Below are 21,797 nucleotides of genomic sequence, written 5' to 3'. Positions count from 1 at the left end.
CAGGTATATATCCCCCCAAAAAACTGCATTTCTGTATTTCAGACAGATGATGACATCTGATGGGAGAGAAATCACATGGCATTACAAAAAAAACATTGGGTAGGGAGTCGGAATGATTGGATATCTGGCTCACTCTGTCATTAACTAGGCCTACTTTCTTGTTTATAAACTAGTTGTATCTGATTAGTGATTCTCTGTGTAGAAGAGAGTTTCACAATTACCTGGGAACTCTTTCAAAACATACAAGCCCTGCCTTCCTGGGATATAGTACATAAGTGATGAGTCATCTTTAGTTTTAAAAAAAAGAAACAATAGATTAAATGATCTCTAATGTTTCCATTAGTTCTCATGCTCTGGGATTTTGTTAACCATACTATCTACCTATTCTAATTTCTTAGGGGAAAAAAGTCAAAATATATATTGTATACAAAATATTTAAATATATCTCATGATTTCTATTCTGAAAACAAAATTCTATTAATATTAATCACTAGGTGATAATATTTAGAGTTATTTTAGAGGTTATATGCAAAAGAACAAAAATAATTAAAGGAAGTAAGTTATCACAGGTTTTATTATTTTCCAAAGAAAGTCTCAGAAAATAATACATTGAGGAGAGAAAATACGCCACATTAACTATAAAACGAAGAAGAAAACCCTGTCTTTTTATTATTTATCAAAGTACGAGAATTCTCTTCACATAAGTTATAAAAAGGTAGATGCTAAGAATCAGGATGAACAAGAAACATAGTGATTTAATAATGAAGATGGTTTGGTTACTAACTACATCATCGCTATCATCCCCCTGCAACTCAGAATGTAAAAAAAGTGCTGAATCAAACAAAAATAAAACCTGCCAAACAACGAAGTGCTGAATCTACTGTATGTACAAGATTACCAATAGAAGACGTGGCTACACTGCGCGTATAAGCCAATCGCTTCTCAAACCAAATAGCTGGATCCAAGAATTTTTCCATGCAGAAGTAACGGAAAACTGGTTGAAAATTTTGGCAAACATCCATGAAGACTTCATATTTATCTTCAAAAGACTTTTTTTGCACCTCCTTTAAATAGAGCATATATATAATTATTTTTCAATATTGTGTTCGATTAAACTAATATCCACATTTTTATATAAAAATATGACAGATATAGGGGCAATAAAGATGAACAGGATACATTACCTACAAGAAGCTAACAGTCTGGACAGGGAACCAATCAATTACAAGTGATAATCCCTTTAGGATTTCCGTTATTAATCGTTGGGGAAGGAAGCACACCTACGGTGACTGTTATTTGTTTTGATTAAATTCTAATTTGAATAATCCTGTAATCTTAAGCAGAAGCAAAGACAGAAACACCTCAGTAGTTCCAGTAGCTCAGATGGCATCACAACATTGGGTTGCAACAGAAAACAGGAAAAGGGAGAGAACAGAGGAATCCCTCATGGATGGCAGGTGACATGACTCAGATCTCTATTCTCCAACATATTCTTGCTGTAAAATACTACCTGAAGCAAAGCTTACCGACTTCAACTCCCTCCCATCTATATGCTGATGATTTCTAAATCTATATGTTTGGCCCAGATATCGTTATTAAGCTTTAGCTTAATGTGCTTCTCCAGCTGCCCATCCAACATCTTCACTTGGATCACTTCCAAATCCAAACAAATACTTCTTCATCTCTGGCAAACTTTAGTCACCTCTTCTATTCTTCAATTCAGTAAAGAGCTTCACCATCTACCCAGCTGCCCCAACCAGAAAACTGGGAGGCACTGGCTACTCCTTTTCTCCAACATTTTTTATTTTTTTTATTTTTTATTTTTATTTTTTTGAGACAGGGTGACAGGGTCTCTGTCACCTGGACTGGAGTGCAGGGGTGTGATCACAGCTCATTGCAACTTTGGCCCCTGGGCTGAAGCAATCCTTCCACCTCAGCCTCTTGAGTAGCTGGGATTACAGGCACGTGCCACCACTACCTGGCTGACTTTTTATTTTTTGTAGAGATGGGGTCTAACTATATTTCCCAGGCTAGTCTTACACTCCTGGGCTCAAGCAATCCTCCTGCCTTGGTCTCCTTAAGTGCTGGGATTACAGGCATGCGCTACCACACCTGCCCCCCAACCTTATTTTTAATCAGCAGTCAAATCCTGTGAATTCTGTCTCCTTCATATTTCTCATCTCTACCCACGATTCTCCCTTCCTACTGCTATTCATCTCAGTTCAGACCATCTCATGCCTCCAGTCTGCATTCTCAAAAATAGAACCCACAGTGCTGTCGGAGTTTCTTTCTAAAATGCAAGTCTGATATTACTATCCTTTAGGGTCTCATAAGACCTATAGCATAAATTGCAAACTCCTTTGCATTTCATAAAGCAACACTCTATCTTTTGACCAACAACTACTGCTCTAATCTCATCTTTTCTTCCTCAAACACTAAGCCTATGCTTATGTTGTCTGTGCCTGCTCATGCCTGTTCTCCTTTGCTTATATGCTCCTTCTGCCTGAAAAACAACTCATTTACAAAACTTGGTTCACACACACTTTCCTCTGTGAAGCATTTCTTGGATCTACTTATCTCTATTCTCCCCACCCCAGGCAGAACTAAGCACTTCCTTCTCCATACCTACACTGTACCCTGTGTGCCAGGTACAGATTTCCATCACAACACCTATAGCACTTACCACATATTTTTAAAAACATGTCACAGAAAGCACAATAAAATGAAAAGTAAATGGATTTTGGATTTAGACAAGGCTCAAATCCTTGCTCTGTTTATTAGCTCACTGGCTTTGGGAAAGTTCTCTGAACTTCTCATTTTAAAATGGGGATAAGGATGATGATGATTAGTCATACTATTTGTGAAGTCTGAAGTCAGCACAGTACCTGGTAGATAGAAAGCATACAATAAATGTTTCTGATTCTGTGAATGAGTATCAGACTAGATGGCCAATGTGACACTGTAAATGTCTTAGAAGGTTTTCTATTTCAATTTCATAAAAAATTACTTCATACTCTTGTTGTTGTTGTTTTAGTGTGTGTCTGTTTTTTAGAGATGGGGTCTTGCTCTGTTGCCAAGGCTGGCCTCAAAATCCTGGGCTCAAGTGATCCCACAGACTCAGCCTCTCAAGTGGCTGGGATTACAGGTGCATGCCATCGTGCCTGGCATTTTAGTGTTTTGTTTGTTAAGAATTAGTTTATTCCCAAATTGAAAACAAATCAGCACACATTGAATAACCTTTACATTTCTTATCTGACAAGGGATGACATACGTAGTTTATAAAATCCTTCCTTTTTCACTCACACACTTTCATTCTGATGAGTTTACTTTCTTTTACTTATTATCTTTGACAATTACCTGATGAAATTTAAGTTTTTTTGTATTCTACAATATCTGATAGCTGTCAGCTTTAATAAGCCATTAAATAATCTTGCAATAAGCTTTAATTTTGGGTGTCACTCACCATCATTTTCTTTTGGCACTGAAAGGCACTGAAATCATTTGGCCTGTATCTTTTATGAGCACCATCTTCATTGTTAACAAGAAATTCACCAATAGGGATAGTTCCTGTACACCATTCAAGAACACCACTTCGCTGAGAGAGGGGAACCACCTGGAGTTACAGATTAAATACCTTTTAATTTTAAAAGGCCATTAAAGAGCATTTGATGATCATTCAACTATCAGTCAGTGCAAAGCATTTTTTTCAAGTTGTATTAATATTTCTCTGTCCATAGAAGACAAAGCTCCTTGGAGGAAACCAACCGGAAATAAACTTAAGCTCAAAGAATGTAATTTTCCAGTCAGCTGCCTAGATGTTTGAGAGCCTGCCCATCACTCAATCCCCACGATTCTCTGAGAGGTCGCTAGTAATTATACTCACCATCATCTGTCATTAATCCATACTTAGTTTGTCCAGTTAGGAGAGGAATTAACTGCTTTCCTTACAATTTTAATATCAATTAAAGTTGGGGAGCTTCACTTGGAAATTATTACCCCTGAATGTGATCTCAATTTTAGTGTAACTTCATTACTGAAATTACATGTACTCTTGCTTTACAGTGTTATTATCTTCACAGAGAGAAAATGTACTCCTAAATATAAAATAAGCAATTTTACAAGGAAATTTTTAAAAATTATAAGCATACATAAAGTGTAGAAAATGATATTAACAGATACACTTTTATCCATTAAACAGCCATATCAAATCTAGGATTTTCTGACATTTGCTGGGGAAGAGATGAAGCTCCCCGTTGTGTGCTTCACTGACCCCAAGTCCCTCCCCACCGTCAAGACGACATTAGCTGGTTTATCATGGTCATGTATTTTTTGGTATACTTTTATTTCAAAGCTATATGTACACAAATAGTTGTAAGTATTAAGTGAAATTATGATACTATATGTAAACTTCTATAATTTGGTTTTTTATTCAATACTATTTTATCCTAACTATGTGAGCATATTTAACTCTATATTATTCAACAGCTATATACTACATAAATACACCACAATTATCCAATCTGCATTTACATTGTTTCCACATTTCCATGAAATACTGCTGCAATGAAATAAACTACTCCTGAACATATTTCATTTTCTCTAGGCAGCAGTGTCCAATCTTTTGGATTCCCTGAGACACACTGAAAGAATTGTCTTGGGCCATACATAAAATATGCCAACACTAACGATTGCTGATGAGCTAAAAAAGAAAAAAAAAAATGCAAAAGAAAATCTCATGATCCTTTTTGTTCTAATTAACATTATTATATTCATTTCCTCAGCTGGTCACTCGTCTTTATGGTGTCTTTAATTCTATACATTTTTTAATTTTAATTTTCTCACATACGTTGAACTGTTTTGTGTCTTAAGGGAGCATTTGATTAATTTATTAACATATATTTGTTGGGGGTGTATTATGTGTTACACACAGGGCTAGGGCACTGAAAACAGACTGGCAAAAAGGCAGATGAAGACTATGCCCTCATAAAGTTTCATTCTGGTGAGGAACATATATCCTAATAAACATTTCATGATATTAGATAATAAGTATAAGAGAACAAAACATAAGTTTAAAAAAGAGAGAAAGTGGGTAATGGCAACATGCTTGGAGGCCTTTCTGAGGGTAACACTGGAGCAGAAGCCTGAATGAAGGGAGTGACTGGTGTGAAGATGTGAGGGAAAAGCATTCCAGGCAGAAGCAGAAAAGCCCTGAGGCAGAAACAAATTGGTGTGTCTAAGCTATTGCAAAAGACCAGGTAAGTCAAGTGGAGATGACTCATCTATACAAGCAGAAAGTGAGAGGAGTGTGAGGAGACTGGCAGATAAGGCTGGAGGGAGAACAGCAGAGGCAGATGACTTAGAGAGCTGTCATTCAGGGACAGTGTGAACTCATCTGGGGTTCTGAACAGGAAAATGGAATACGGCTGGCCCTCTGCATCCGCAGATTCAACCAACTGTGGATCAAAAATATTCACCAAAAAACCCTCAATAAAAACAATACAATAAAACACAGATTTTAAAAACCAATACAGTACAACAACTATTTATATAGCATTTACACTATATAAGGTATTTTAAGTAACCCTGAGATGATTTACAGTACATGGGAGAAGGTGCATAGGTTACAGGCAAATGCTACATACACCACTGTATATAAGGGACTTGATTTTAGTATCCATAGGGGGCTCTGGAAACAATCCCCCACAGACACCGAATGCTAACAGTACTCTGTCTTAGATACTTTTAAAAGGATCACTCTAACAGTTATGAATAAAACTAGCTTTTGAAAATCAAGAGCAGAAGTAAACTGTTGGTTTGAACGCTAGTATCTACAGAGATGTGACTGTAGAAGTAGGGTGGTAATAGCAGGGGTGGTAAAAAGTGACCTGCCTGGAAGTTGACCAATAGGACTTGCTGATGGAATAGACGAGACTTGAGAGAAACAAGAGTTTAAAATGACTCCCATTACTTGGTGACATTTAGGAATTTTTGTGAATTGTTTTAGGAGTGATGACAGTATTGTGATAATGGTTTTTTAAAACAGACATTATCTTATAGATCTACACACTGAAATGCTTACAGATGAAATGATATGACATCTTGCTTTAAAATAATATTGGAAGGAAGTTGGTGGAAGGTGAAATGGAACAAAATTGCCCATGAGTTGGTAACTGCTGAAGCTGAGTGACGAGTACAAGGGGGTTCATGATGTCTCCTTTTGTATGTTTGAAATTTTCCATAATAATAAAAAAAGAAAATAAAGCCTCTAGGTTTCAGTCTGAGCAACCAAGTGAAGGTGGTGCCATCTCTAACAATACACTTTGCATTTTAATTATGTTTATCTTCCCTATTAGAATGTGAACACCTTAAGGACCAGGGCGATGTTTTACTGCTTCTATAGACCTAGCACTCACTAGAGTATCTAACCCAACACAGGCATATAAATTCACATTTATTGAACAAACGAATGATCTCATGGCCTTTCTGACTTCCCTTCCTGCCTGAGTATTCTACATTGCCCTCTCCCCTGCTCTTTGACTTTGAGTTAGCTGTGACCCTTGATGCTTGATCACATTAACATTCTTGCAGTGTAGTGTACTCTGTCTAAAGTCTCTTTTACATTGATTACTCTCTATCAATATCTAGTTCGGAGGGGGGGAATCAAACCCTTATTTTTTGTTGAGAGATTGATGTAGAAAGGAATAGGTTAGCTTTTTTCTGCCTCAGCTTAGAGTCTCAACTGTGATGTTGGTTGTTGGAGAAAGAGCTGAATTTGAATTTCAAAAAGCAAATGACAGTGTTTTCTCTGGTACTAAAGATTCTCCGTAAGATTTCAATTGGGTATCTGGGTATTTTGTATAAATGCCACAAAAAAGGATTGATGACTATTTCCTCAGTTCTCTCAAAATACACAGCTGATACCATCCTAGATACACAGAAATGAAGTTAATTCATTATATTCAGTGAATGCCTTAAGATATTATGACTTCTCTCCCCAGAACCATGACTGAGATGGAGGCTCTGAAATATGCATGACAAGGAATAAAAATTATTTATTGGCACAAGGCAGGATGATCAGGTTAAGTACAAAGCTCCTTTCAGCACTTACATATTGGAGACTTGCCTTTTAGAAAACAAATCCTCTGACACCTAAGATTTTAGGCTTGTTCGGTATACTTTGTAACAATGCATAGTTTTGGTGGAGAAAAATGGGGTCAGCCACCCTAATTCTGGTTATGTTAAGGGTATGTATGTCTGAGTTATCAACATATACAATAAGAACTGTCTTCATTTCCATCTGATTCTCTGACAAGAGATATCTGGCATGCCTCAATATACAAGTCTCTCCTTTTGAGGTTGCACAATAGCACAAGGTTTGTATACCAAGATTTAGTTCCAGGTAGTCAATGTTTGCTCTTGGTGACACAATGACCACAGAAGACCTGAATCTCAGGATTGGGAATGACTCTACAGATGACTGGACGGGGTAGACTACTTTGCTGTAGTCTAGGGAACCTCAACTAAAGGCAAGGACAGTTAGTTTAACATAATGATGACACAACTTTCACATTCTTGGAGTAATCTCAGAATAACATAATTGGCTTATTGTCGTAATTCTAAGAAATAGTGAAACCTAAACTGTTGTGTTTAGAGGTTATACTTTTAACATTGAGATGTATAACATTAAATACTCAATTAATTATCTGGGTTACTGCCCCCCGCTTTTTTGGTTAAGACAAGGTCTTGCTCTGCTGCCCAGACTGAACTGCAGTGGCATGATCACAGCTCATGTACAGCCCCAAACTCCTGATTTCAAGCAATCCTTCCGCTTTAGCTTCTTGACTATAGGTGCATGCTACCATGGCCAGCTACATTTTTAATTTTTTGTAGAGATGAGGTCTTGCTATGTTGCCCAGGTTGGTTTCAAACTACTGGCCTCAAGTGATCCTACTGCCTTGGCCTCTCAAAGTGCTGAGATTACAGGCGTGAGCCATTGCATCTGGCCTCTAGACATTTTTCTTTTCTTGAGACGAAGTCTCGGTCTGTCACCTAGGCTGGAGTGCAGTGGTACAACCTCGGGTCACTGCAACCTCTGCCGTCTGGTTGAAGTGATTCTCTCACCTCAGCCTCCCGAGTAGCTGAGACTAGAGGCATGTGCCACCATGCCTGGCTAATTTTTTTGTATTTTTAGTAGAGATGGGGTTTGGCCATGTTCACCAGGCTGGTCTCAAACTCCTGGCCTGAAGTGATCCACCCACCTTGGCCTCCTGAAGTACTGGGATTACAGGTGTGGGCCACCATGCCCGGCTAGAAATCTTAATGGAATAATTTATATGGTAAAATAGTTTTGTGTGAAAACTAGCTGCTGAAAAAGTCATAAGGTAGAGATGAAAGTTTAGTAATTTCTGCCTTCAAGATATTCTAGGTCAGGCATTGGCTTTTTTGTACTTTACAGCAATGAACTTTGGAGGTTCAATTGTGTACCTGATTGGAAATCTTAGCTACTTTCTGAGAGTTCAGGAGGTGCTCCTATAGCCCGTACTTTTGTAACCCAATTCTTCAGTCATTATCTTTGCAATCTAAAAGTCTGGCATTTAGAGCATAAAAAAATTTCCTTTCATTCACATTACAGGAAAATCTACTCTCTAAAAATTTCTTAGCAATCTCTACATTATCTGTCAGATAGGAGATAGCTAATACATCATCAGCTTTGTTCAAAAATTAGGTCAGGTCAATAGATGGCAGAACAACTAGACTGGTGGGTCTTGAAGTGTTGTCCCTGGACCAGTGCAGCATCAACATCACTGGTATCTTGCTAGAAATGCACATTCACAGGTTCCACCCTAATCTTGCTGAATTAGAAATTCTAAGAATGGGGCTCAGGAATCTGTGTTTTAACAAACTCTCCAAGTGACTATGATGTCTGCTAAAGCTCGAGTACCGGTGATCTTAACCACATCAAAGAATTCCTGTACAGGCCGGGTGCGGTGGCTCAAGCCTGTAATCCCAGCGCTTTGGGAAGCCAAGACGCTGGGATCACGAGGTCAGGAGATCAAGACCATCCTGGCTAACACGGTGAAACCCCGTCTCTACTAAAAAAATACAAAAAAACTAGCCTGACAAGGTGGTGGGCGCCTGTAGTCCCAGCTACTCGGGAGGCTGAGGCAGGAGAATGGCGTGAACCGGGGAGACGGAGCTTGCAGTGAGCTGAGATCCGGCCACTGCACTCCAGCCTGGGCGACAGAGCGAGACTCCGTCTCAAAAAAAAACAGAATCCCTGTACAGAGTAGCTTTTATAGAGCAACTTTTGCTTTCTGCATTCATCGAGGATTAATTAGCTTTTTAAACTGCTAATGGAAAGCATCTATTATGTTAGTTATTATTACAGAAAGTTCCATGTCACAAATTTCTCACAAACTTGAAGGCTAAGGAAAAAAGTTGTGCTTTCCTTAATGAACAGTATGCCCCTCTCCCAACCAGTAAGTTTTATATTTGTCTCTGAAAGCAGTTAAGAAGCTCAAAACCAAGTTCTGCTTTTTATTACAATAGCCTAGCTCAAGCAGAATTTTGGAGGGTAGATCTAATTTATTCTTCTCCACTCCCCTATTTAGGGCTTTTAATTTAGCCATTATTTAAAAAATAAAACACATTCATAGTAGAAAACTAGAAATATATAAAAAAGCAGGTGTCACCCATAGTCCCTGTTACAACATTTATAGAAGTAGAAAGTTTTAAAATGAGGCACATGAATGAAATCACAAAAGACAAACCTGTGGAAAATAGGCCCTTTAAATTAAGGATTTATTGTTATTTCTAAACGGTTAACTGAATAATCAATATGACTCAAAGATGATCAGCTAATAGAATGTGACTGAGGACTGTCTTCTCAGGCAAATAGCTAGAGGAAATGTAAGTGGGTACACCCCCATTGAGAGTAATTTGGCAATATGTACCAGATTACAGGTGCATGTATCCTCTAACCCAGCAATCCAACTTTTGGAAATCCATGCTACTGATTTGCCTGCACATGTATGAAATTTGTATGTTCAAGGTTATTACTCTAATACAGCATTGTTTGTACCAGCAAAAGACTGAAAACCCAAATGCCCATTGATAAGGACTTGTATAAAAAACTACATACATACACACAATGCAGCTGTTAAAAAAGGAGAAAGATTTCTGTGACATATTGTTGAGTAGAAAAAAAAGGAAAAAATACCTGACTATAAGAAACACCTAACTATAATTAACAGTAATAAAGACTTTTTAAAAGAAAATAAATCTTTATTATTTGGTCCTTCACAGAAAACATTTGTAGACTCCTGGTCCAAATAATGGCCCCTGCCCCTGCCCCTTCCCCTTCCCCTTCTCCTTTTTTAAACAGGATCTTGCTGTGTTGCTCAAGCTGGGGGCTCACTGCCAAGCCTGAGCTCACTGCAGCCTCAAACTCCTGGACTCAAGTGATCCTCCCACCTCAGCCTCCCAAGTAGCTAAGGGACTACAAGCACATGCCATCATGCCTGGCTTTTTTTTTTTTTTTTTTAACTTTTTGTCAAGATGGGGTCTCACTATGTTGCCGAGGCTGGTCTCGAACTCCTGGCCTCAAGCGATCCTCCCACCTTGGCCTCCCAAAGCATTAGGAATATAGGCATGAGCCACTTCACCCAGCCAAATGGCATCTTTTATATGTTTCTAGTGAAATAACAGAAGTACAAATAGTTACCTTATAAGTACAGATAGTTAATTTCCTCTTCCTAGTTTCAGTGTTTCTCTGCAGTAATGTATTACACATCTGGAAGACCTGTTGCATGACAGCATCTTGTCTCAGGTCATCACGGCCCTTCAGAATAATTAAACATGAATAAACAAGTACAGTTTATTTTATTATAAAAACACAGAGCCATCTGAGAATAGCAAAGGGCACTCAGAAACAAATCTGAGCATCTGTGCACCTCTTGACAGTCTCCCAAATAATTAAAGATCTACTGCCATTCTTTCATTTAGAATAAGCTACAACATTTACCCTCGCTACTTCTGTAATTAGATTAACTGGAAGTCCCCCATAGGAAGGCATACTGCAAACACCTGAGTAAAACAGCACTGTGTCTTTCCACCACTCCCCAGTAGGACCCAAAGAGCTCATGAGCAAATGGCAAAGGAAGAATGCTCTCCCTTTTTGGTACATTAAATAGCCCTTGGAACAGTACCAGACCCAGTATACTGACACAAAGGACGTCAACTTGTACTATTCAAGGAGATAAGAGACAGACACCAAAGTATTTTTTTCACAAGAAGCAAGCTCACTGTACATGTCTGTACATCTTAATGGTAATCTTTTACTTGAATCAACCATATAATAATGATGGTCTTTCAGAGACACACACACACACAAAAAAAAAATGGAGAAAAGCCTTGTTCTAGAAAGTAATGCATTTCTACTCTACAAATCTTCCTCATTTGCAATTATTCAAAATAAAGACAAAAACCCAAATAAATCAGAAAGAAGTAATCAACTAAAATTTTTCATCATTAAAACTCTAAGGGCTAAGCCAGAGAAGGGATGGCTCACCTTAACAAGCTGTCTCCTCTCCTTGCCATCAGAACCTACACAATCTATTATTTTTGGTAAATTTACACCTCCTGCTAAGCGAAATTCTGCTTTAAATGACTGTATAGTCACGAGATTTCCGTATTCTCCTGTGTGGTCCACCTAATAAAAGCATAAACATGATTGATAATAGGTCAGATACACTATTTGCACTTAAAGAAAAATACATTATAAATGGCAATTTTAATATTAAACAGAGGAACAAATGACAATGTGATATTGGTTAAGAACTGCAACTATAGGATGGGTATGGTGGCTCTCGCCTGTAACTTTAACTACTGTTTAATCAGAGATTCACTAATATACCTAAAGTCATCTGAGAAATAACTCATCACAAAAACATAAAGTAAATTTTGGAAAAGAGTAGGAGTTTTCTGGGTTGTAACTGCTAAATCTGGCATTTTAAGGAAATATTCAGCTAAATCACTTAGCTGATATAGCTAGAAAAATAGCAGTCAATCCACATGATACAGCTACATTTCAAATCAAGTAACTAGATACTAAGCACTAAACTGCAAAATGAAAAGACAATGTATTTAAGATGATCATTTTCTAAACTTATAACACTTATTATTACATATATCCCTGCCCACATGAAATTACTTCCATTATTTCTTGCAATGAAAGAACATCAGAACACAGCTAAGTGTATTATGCATATGAAGTCAACTTAATATTATAATAATAGGTACTATATTACTTAATACTGTGATATATCACAGCCAATACATTTTATTGCACATAGAATTTTTAAGAACAATATATGACAATTGGAACCTTCCTTGCCAAGTCAAAAATTAATCTTGGCATAAGCACACAGAAACTCTCCTTCTGGCCAATGAAAGTAACAGTCTATAGACCTTCATAAGAAAGATGGGAGGTGCAGAACTGAAGGCAACGGAAAAGAAAGCAAGAGAAGCTTTTGAGTATTTTAGGGCTTGGGCAAAGGAAATTATAATACTGAGAAATTATAGGTTGAAACACATGAAATTTGCCAATATTTAACCAATTCTGACTTACATAAAAATACTATTTCAAATGGTTCAATCTAATAAAAAAAAATTTAGTTTAAAAAAAAATCAAGAGTTAATTATAAATTACCTTAATTTCCATAGTAGGGACAACAACATCTTCTAAATTCTTAAGTTTAGTAATTGGCTGGTCTGCTGGAATATTTATGCCTTCTGTATTGAAAAATGGAGAGATTTTAGTAATAAACTGAGGAACAGCACTGAAGGTCAAGCAGGAATAGTCAGCAGATACCACTGGCCCCAACTTGTTGCTAATCTGTGGTTCAGGCTGTGATTGAGAAATGAAGACTCTAGGCTTTGGCCACTGTGCGGCTCAGGGTCAAAGCTCAACAGTGGCTAATGTAGCTTTAAGTAAATTTGCAGGTTACCTGACAGGAGTAACTAGACCAGATTCCACCTGAGGAACCAGACTAAGCATCTTAAAATACTTACGTAATAGTTTGCATAGTACATAGATAACATACTCCTGTCACATCACTATTAAATGCAACTAAAAGACATGTCAATACTTTTTGTTTGCTTAGAGAAACAGTATGTGAAGCCCCATTCGTGTTTTAAAGTAATAAGAATTTAAACTTGAAGATATGATTCTGAATAGAAAAAAAAATGCAATTATTAAAGTATGGGGAGATACTTAGAAGCATACTTAGAGACTAGTCACAAAACCAAAGATTATAGCAGCTTATAATTATCTGAACTGACACAGTAAGAAGAATAATTAAATAATAGCATTTTAGCACCTATGGTAGAAATGGTAAAGGCTTTTTGTTTTTAAGTCCTAGGGCACAGTTTTAGTAACCACATCATTTAAAAAAACTTTTGACTCTAGAAATGTTCAGTTATTCAATTATTTGAATAGACTTGCCTCTATGCAATTCTCCGTAATAAGTATGCCAGAAGATTATCAGAAGAAATCAAATAATTAATTTAGTGTAGTCACCTATTATCAGTTCTACCAAGAGATATTAAGTGAAAAAGCAACCAGGGAATGTTGAAGCTATCAGATATAAATTAAGCTTTTGGATTACGTTTGTGATTTTAAGCAGATTTACTTATTAGGCTCTATAATTAATATATGTCTACAGAGAGTAACATAGCAAGAAAGTAATGTTCCTTCTTTGAAACACATACTTCTCTGAGTCTTCCACTGAGTGGCATCTAAGTTTGCTAATATAATATAAGCATCACAAAGTGCCTCAACACTTCTGACCATCTGAGGTCTCCTACTTCTGATAGTACATATTATTCTGTTTGCAGCCTCTGTTCGATCCTATTAATAAAAAACAAACAAAAAACATTACATAAGGAACTACCCAACATTTAAACTTCTCAGAGTTAGAAAAACAAAAACAGAATTTATGCACAAATCTAGACAATGGAATGATTATAATTCCTCAGATACAAACAAAACAGTCATAAATGAAATACATCAAAAATACATACCAATGCAATATCAATGACTTAGGTGCCTTTCAAAAATCTATTGTTTCCCTTTGCCAGCTGCTGTGAGGAAAAAAGTAAAGTACTACTGGTATCTCCTATGCTTTGACAAACATTAAGGAATTTTGAACCAATTTTAATTAATTCACGCTTGTTGCCCAGGCTGGAGTGCAATGGCGCAATCTTGGCTCACTGCAACCTCTGCCTCCCGAGTTCAAGCTATTCTCCTGTCTCAGCCTCCCGAGTAGCTGGGATTACAGGTGCCCACCATCATGCCCAGCTAATTTTTGTATTTTTAGTAGAGACAGGGTTTCGCCATGTCCGTCAGCCAGGATGGTCTCGAACTCCTGACCTCAAGTGATCGACCCGCCTCAGCCTCCCAAAGTGCTGGGATTACAGGTGTGAGCCACCGTGCCAGCCTTGAACCAATTTTAGATGGCATCATAATAACACAAGACTTTAAAAATAAATATTCTAGGAAAGACTGAATATCACACTTCTAAAAGGTATGTATGTTTAATCCAAATACCTCATCAAGCTGAGAGCTTTGTTTAGGCGCATTTTTAGTTATTCTACTTCTTCTTGCTACCTCTGGTTTAGTCAGAAATTCATCTCTGTTTGCATTTGCTAAGGCCAGTATAATAAATAAAGTATGATGGGGGTGATCCATTGAAATTCTAGAGATTAGCTGTAAGAAAATTAAGAACTATTAGATTTATGCAAATAGACAAATTATAATCCATATTTTTCATTTTGGTTAACATTAAAATGTGTATTACTGTCTAGATACTGCAGTGGGTAGAGCATGTATGTCTGCATGTGTGAGAAAGAGGCAGAGGCCTATGAGGAATTAGAGAAAATGAGTAACTTATGTGATGTGAGAAGAGACAAAATATAACATTTTGTATTTCCATTTCTTAGAGGGAATGGTATACATACTTTATATAATATATACTAATAATAGAAAATAATTATTGTGGTTTGATTTTCAGGTTTACTTACATTATTGAGGACTTCATGAAATCCTAGGCCTCCCATCATCTTGGTCCCCATTCTAGCAGCCAGTTGGTACATAAGAGGCAAAAATTTATATGATGGAATCTTCATTCCATCTCTCTACCATTAAAAAAAAGACACAAAATTAATAAACAAGGTATTTCAAATATTCTCACATCTAAGCAAATAAATTATTTTAAGACAGTGCTCCTCTATTAGGACAAGCAAGTGGTTAACAAAACTTCATTAACTGTATTTTTTTCCTTTATTTCTTATCTTATCTGAAGGTCTTTCTAATGAGTACTCTAGATAATGGGTACAATGCACTGGTAAATCAAAATATTTAGTCCTAAATTAAACTGCATTCGGAACTGGAATACTTGGTACTGCTTATATTCCAAAAAATCTAAGGAAGACAAATGTGATCTGAGTGTGACTATGATCTTGATTCCTGAGAAGTCAGTGTACAATAAAATGAAGTAATTGCTTTTCCCCATAGGCCAAAAGTAATATTTAGTGTATACTACAGCAGAGATTGATTGTATCTATTATGAGTCTTATTCTTTTACTGCAGGAGAAACATTTGATCTCTAACCTTCAAATTGACTAACAATATATATCTTGTCAACATAAATTTAATATTAGGTGTCATCACTATAATCTAAGGTTTTCAAAGACAAACTTATACAATACTGCTGTCTTGACATTTTCTTAAAAATGTATTTTCTCTACTTACAAAAGTAATTTATTGTAAAAATCCCAGATTTTTGCAGCAGGGGGAAAACCCGCCTGTGATCACATCATCTTTAATTGCTTTCTAAATCCTCCAATCTAATGCCCCATTCTAGACACTCTCCTATGGTAACTGCAAAGACATAGGACCAAGCTAAATTCTCTCACCTCCACACAAACTTGCATCATTTAGAGCTTGTCAGCTTATATAATATTATAATAATACAAAGGAACTTTTGCAGAAACAAGGCTAGAACTTGTAAATAATTCTAAATACGGATCAAAGTTTAGAAAACTACAAAATGCTACTCATGTGAAGAGCACTGGATCAAGTGGTAGGAATACAAAGAGGTATACAAAATCCCTGACATCAAGGGGCTAACGTCTAAGTTTTTCAAGCACAGGGTAGAATATTGGGCTGAATAACACTTGCCTTCATCATGCCATTGACTTCAGAAACTCCAGAATTTTCAAGCCAGAGGGAACAAAGTCGGAATACCCACATATCATGTTCTTCTCCACTTAATAAGCAGTTGATGTAATTTTCAACTGCTTTACATAAGAAGCGTTTACGATCCTCTTTCAGTGCATGCAGGGCAAGTTCATCCAACTCCAGCTCTCGCTGAACCTTTACTGTGTATCTTGCATAGAATAATTAAGGTAAAACACAAAGGCCATAAACTTTAACAGAACTACAAAATCACACACATGATATACAACATAAATGAAAAAAAAATGGGTTTTTATCCCAGGGAAAAAAGCAAACTTCTAAGAATTATAAAGGTAATAAACTTACTTTTGTCTTAACTGTGCAATTCACACACCTAGGCATCGAAGGACAAAGGGGACTCTCCCCAAGCTATTTAGCTAACTTAAACATCTACTTACACTAAAATATACAGATTCAAGACAGGCTTAAATAAAGGGATTTAATTACATCAAAATAGGTAACTTTTGTAATTAATTTCAATATCAATCTCATTTTCCACTACAATACCAACAAACCAAACAAGCAAAACAGAAAGCTAATATCTATATTCTCCACAATGAACTTAGAAGCAGAGCATGAATTATTTACGAAAGAACACATGTCAATGTCTTACATACTAATTTGTGATTAACTACAGTAGGACCAAGGCAGACAGGGCACCATGCCTCACACCTGTAATCCCAGAACTTTGGGAGGCCAAGGTGGGCAGATCGTTTGAGCCCAGGAGTTTGAGACCAGCCGGGGCAACATGGCAAAACCCCATCTCTGCAAAAAATACAAAAATTAGCCAGGTATGGCGTGCACCTATAGCCCCAGCTACTTGCCGGGCTGATGGGGAAAATCATTTGAGCCCAGGAGGTCGAGGCTGTAGTGAGCTGGAGGACAGTGATCACACCACTGTACTCCAGCCTGGGTGACAGAGTGAGACCTTGTCTCAAAAAAAACCCAAAAAACAAAAAATGAAAAGAACCCAGAAGACCAAGATAATCTGTATATAGTTAAGCCAACCTTTAGTGCTAACAACTATATCACATAAAAAGACCAAGTCACTCTTTCTATGCAAAAACATTCACTTAGTTAACTGGTGAACATAAAATTGTCACTTGTAGAAACCTAGTTACCTGTTTGTCTGAATTTTATGTTCCCTAAGGAGACCTACTTCCTCTTTGGCTCTTTTCAGGAGAGCTTGCTTGTTTTCAAATTCTGACGATTTCATGTAGTTTTCAATTCTTTGGTACTGAGTATCTGAAAACCGGGCTAATGACAGAAATGCCTTCATTTTTCCATTTCTTAGCTCATCATTACTTTCTCCATCATAATTTCCAGCAACTTCTACTGCCTTCAAGAAAACACAACCAATTTAAACTATATTTACAAATACTAAATACATCTAAAGAATCACTCGAATTAAGGTAATACACTAAAGTTTAACTTATATACATGTAAAAGCTAGCTAAATTATATGAACTATTGCAAGCTTGTCCAAGCCATGGCCCATGGGCCACATGTGGCCTAACACAAATTCGTACATTTTCTTAAAACATTATGAGATTTCTTTTGTGATTTTTTTTAAAGCTCATTAGCTATCATTAATGTTAGCATATTTTATGTGTAGCCCAAGGCAATTCTTTTTGCAATGTGGCCCAGGGAAGCCAAAAGATTGGACAGCCCTGAACTATAGTATTTTCTTGACTTTTCAAAACAACTGTGACAGTGTAGAAATAACCCAAACAGCTAATACTCATAAAGAACTCTGCAAAAACAAATAACTTTATAAAACTTAAAGACAATCAGGCTGGGTGTGGTGGTGGCTCACACCTGTAATGCCAGCAGTTTGGGAGGCCGAGGAGGGTGGATCACTTGAGGTCAGGAGTTCGAGACCAGCCTGGCCAACATGGAGAAACACTGTCTCTACTAAAAATACAAAAAATCAGCCGGGTGTGGTGGCACACTCCTACAGTCCCAGCTACTTGGGAAGTTGAGGCAGGAGAATCGCTTGAACCTGGGAGGTGGAGGTTGCAGTGAGCCAAGATTGCGCCACTGTACTCCAGCCGGGGCGACAGAGCAAGACTTCATCTCAAAAAAAATAAAAAATAAAAAATAAAGACAATCACATCATGTGTTTCATGTTACACTTATTTAGTGAGGTAACTATTTCCAAAATTAGTGAATCTAAAGGAATGAGGGAGAAACAGGAAAGTCAAAGGAGGCTAGTGTACTAAAGCCTTTACTTGTGGGTGGCTGGACTAATGAAGAGCAAAGGCTGACTTGCCTATTCCTTAATCAGTTATTTTTGTAGATGAATAAATGAAGAAATTATCAGAAACAACCTGCTGAAAGGGTAGGTGGTAGTGGAGGCAGGAAGGAGGAAGAAGAGATACTATACTTGGGCCTACTTTCAAAATCGGCTGCTTCATTTTGTTTCACTCCACTCTAGAGACTATACAGAGCTACAACAGTAATAATATATAGAAAAATAAAACCATACTTTTATTTGCTTTTGAAATATATTGATCTTGATGAAAAGATGAAGCATATTCATGCTAAGTAACTATCTTAAGGGTTGCTCCAAAAATCTTACCTTTTCTAGATAGGTCTGCATGATGACCGCAGGATTTTCTAAGCAAGTTTCTGCTAACCAGTTGCCACAAACCCTTAGACATTCTGTGTATATAAGTTTTAGGCTGGGATTGTTCTGTACAAGAAAGGCAAAATCTTAAAATACATTACCATGACTGTACCCAACTGTCCTTCATGTAAGGGGAAAAAAGCAGGTTAAAAATGTTTTTCCTCAGTGGGTGGGGGAAGAAAAAGTTTTTCCTCATCTGCTTTTGCCATACAACTATTTTCATAATCCCATGTAGGAAACGATCATCCTCTCTTTATTATTGCTATTATTGGAGCAAGTCACATTTACTGAGTACTTACATATGCCCGACACTTTGTAAAGGCTTTATATATATTAACTCATTTAATTATCACAAGAATCCTATTAAATAAGTACTACTATTACCCCCAATTTGCGGATTAGAAAACTGAGGTACGAGGAAGTTGGGTAACTCCAGACAGCACATACTTCAGGGCAAATACTATTAAGCAATATTTACACATATCATATTGGCATTCAGTGCTTTGGTATAATGATTTCTCTAATAACAGAAGATGCAATACAATGAGTGCCCAACATCAAAAAGTACAGTAAAGGCCAGGTGTGGTGGCTCACGTCTGTAATCCCAGCACTTTGGGAGGCCAAGGCAGGTAGACTGCCTGAGCTCAGTTCAGACCAGTCTGGCCAATGTGGTGAAACCCCATCTCTACTAAAAATATGAAAAAATTAGCTGGGCGTGGTGGCGTGTACCTGTATTCCCAGTTACTCGGGAGGCTGAGGCAGGGGAATTGCTTGAACCAGGGAGGTAGAAATTGCAGTGAGCCGAGGTCATGCCACTGCATTCCAGCCTGGGTGACAGAGCAAGACTCCGTCTCAAATATAAATAAATAAATAAATAATAAAGCACAGTAAGCTGATATTCACTAAGCAGGAACATGTCTGTGGGACACCACTGTAGACAAACGTTGGGGACACCAATGTCTCTATCCGTGTGTATGCTGGGTTTATAGCTGAAGTAGCAACGTAAGTTTGCAAAAACTAACAGGTAATGTTAGATAAAATATTACATGTGATATTTTCAAAGCATTTGGATTGACAACCTAACTGTCCCAACTTGCTTTTATTTTCTAATTTAGTTCTCTCATTCATTTCCTCTTCCCTTTTTTCATTTGCCATTTCGAATTCAGGTAGCTATTTCATTCATTTCCCACATACCTTTCTTGAATTCTGTAGGAAGTTAAAGGCTTAATACTGGGATGCATTAAATGAATCTACCACATGACAGACTGATAGAATTGTTATATATAGGAAAAAGTTTCTAAACTTCTTTTACAAATTAATTTTCAAGACTAGTTTTACAATATCTTGTTCATAAATTAGTAATTTCAAGGCTCTAATAAAATTGTTATTAAAACTATTTTAAATAAAGCACATTTGTGTTTTTTAAATAACAGTAAAACACTAATCCAGCCAATAAAAAAACAAACCGCTGCACAGCTGGCATCCAACTTCTTGATCATTTGCTTGAGAATACTCAGGGCAAGACTCTGCTCCTTTTTTGCCCAGAATACTTGTGCTTCTTCCAGCTGCCACTCAGAGACTCCACAGCTAACTGAATTATACTGTTTAATTTGAAATATTGCCCTTTCAGGGAGCTGAAATGAAAATGACATATGGGAATAAATACTTCTACTATTACTACTACCACCATCAATAATAATAATGAAAGCAGTAACTACCATTCATTGAGGACTTAAACTACTTGTCAGGGGTTATCTTAAGTACCTCTCTGTCTGCATGAATTTCCCCAACCCCACGTATGCCTATCTGTCCGTCTCTCTCTCTCTACATATATGTATGTGTATCTGTGTGTCTATACACACAGTATATAAAATCACCGAATTGTTATCAATATAGTATGTTAGGTATCTTCTCATTTTATAACCAGGAAATTGATGCTGAGAAAAGATTAAGTACCTTGCCCAAGGCTTAAAGTCAGATCTAATTCCAAAATGGGAACTCTTAAACAACTATCTTTACTATATATTAATAGAGATCACTATCTCTTAATGACATTTCTTTTTCATTCAGGCTTTCTGTTTTTTAAGTAATAAAAGGAAGGTCAAGAGGTAAGATGACATAGTTTTAAATTATATTTACCTGAGTGTTCTTGAAAGTTCTGGCCAGTATAGAGAGTTCTACAAGGTGTTTGGTGAGAATCTCCTTAATACATTCTCTTTGTGAGTTGTCTATTTCCTTTTCCATCAGGATCTCCAAAATGACTGTGCGTAGAGCCATGATAGGCTCCTGAAAACTAAAATCACTGTCCTTGAGAAGCTGGGAGTGTTTCTGCCACTTAATATATACTTCAGAGAGTTGTCTATGTGTGACTGATCTGAATGCCACATCATAGAGTTCATGTAAGCAAGATAAATGAAAAAAAAAAAAAAAAAAAAAACTATGTAAGTTCTGAAACTTAAGACATAATACAATAATACAAATAAACTTTTGTAGTGACAACACTAGAACTTATAAATAATCCTAAATATGGATCAAAATTTAGAAAACTACAAAATGCTATGTGGTCAGAGCTCATAAGAGGTTATTAGCAGAGAGGCCACAGATGAGAAACATTAAAAAAAATTTTTTTAATACTCTGACATTACAAAAAGCAGCCCTTCTAAATACTCTTCTGAAACAAGAACATATTCATCAGACCTATCATAAAGAATGCCTACATCTTTAGTCCTGCTTCAATACTGCTTGTAGTAATGAGGACATGTCAGCAAGGAAATGAGGGATCCCCTACTGGGGGCGACTTGAAACATAATTATAGATGTCAAAAAAAAAATCACAATCCAGTGAAGGAAAAGCTGGCATCTGGCAAAGGTT

The 21,797-nt window shown here is 36.9% G+C and overlaps 1 protein-coding gene across 4 annotated transcripts in view; it reads right to left on the bottom strand.

Moving 5' to 3' along the window:
- Nucleotides 1–21,797, bottom strand: part of ATM (ATM serine/threonine kinase) — a 131,621-nt gene that overhangs the window by 13,026 nt on the left and 96,798 nt on the right. For 2 of the 4 annotated variants that reach the window (XM_077964249.1, XM_077964250.1), the window contains 5 exons: nucleotides 21,066–21,300; nucleotides 20,393–20,560; nucleotides 18,879–18,992; nucleotides 17,419–17,636; nucleotides 16,145–16,448 (listed from right to left, as the gene is read on the bottom strand). In XM_077964249.1, coding sequence (XP_077820375.1) covers nucleotides 16,202–16,448; nucleotides 17,419–17,636; nucleotides 18,879–18,992; nucleotides 20,393–20,560; nucleotides 21,066–21,300 — 982 coding nt within the window. In that variant the 3' untranslated portion in view covers nucleotides 16,145–16,201. Of the gene's footprint in view, nucleotides 1–898; nucleotides 1,065–3,463; nucleotides 3,614–10,723; nucleotides 10,841–11,569; nucleotides 11,711–12,709; nucleotides 12,793–13,770; nucleotides 13,910–14,608; nucleotides 14,768–15,081; nucleotides 15,196–16,144; nucleotides 16,449–17,418; nucleotides 17,637–18,878; nucleotides 18,993–20,392; nucleotides 20,561–21,065; nucleotides 21,301–21,797 lie in introns of those variants that run through there. The other 2 variants (XM_015115608.3, XM_028833943.2) reach the window with 2 other exon arrangements.

Source organism: Macaca mulatta, chromosome 14, assembly GCF_049350105.2.
Source record: "Macaca mulatta isolate MMU2019108-1 chromosome 14, T2T-MMU8v2.0, whole genome shotgun sequence".
In the NCBI taxonomy this organism is placed as follows: domain Eukaryota; kingdom Metazoa; phylum Chordata; class Mammalia; order Primates; family Cercopithecidae; genus Macaca; species Macaca mulatta.
Note: the sequence above shows the minus strand (reverse complement) of the source record. Positions and strands in the feature narration are given on the sequence as shown.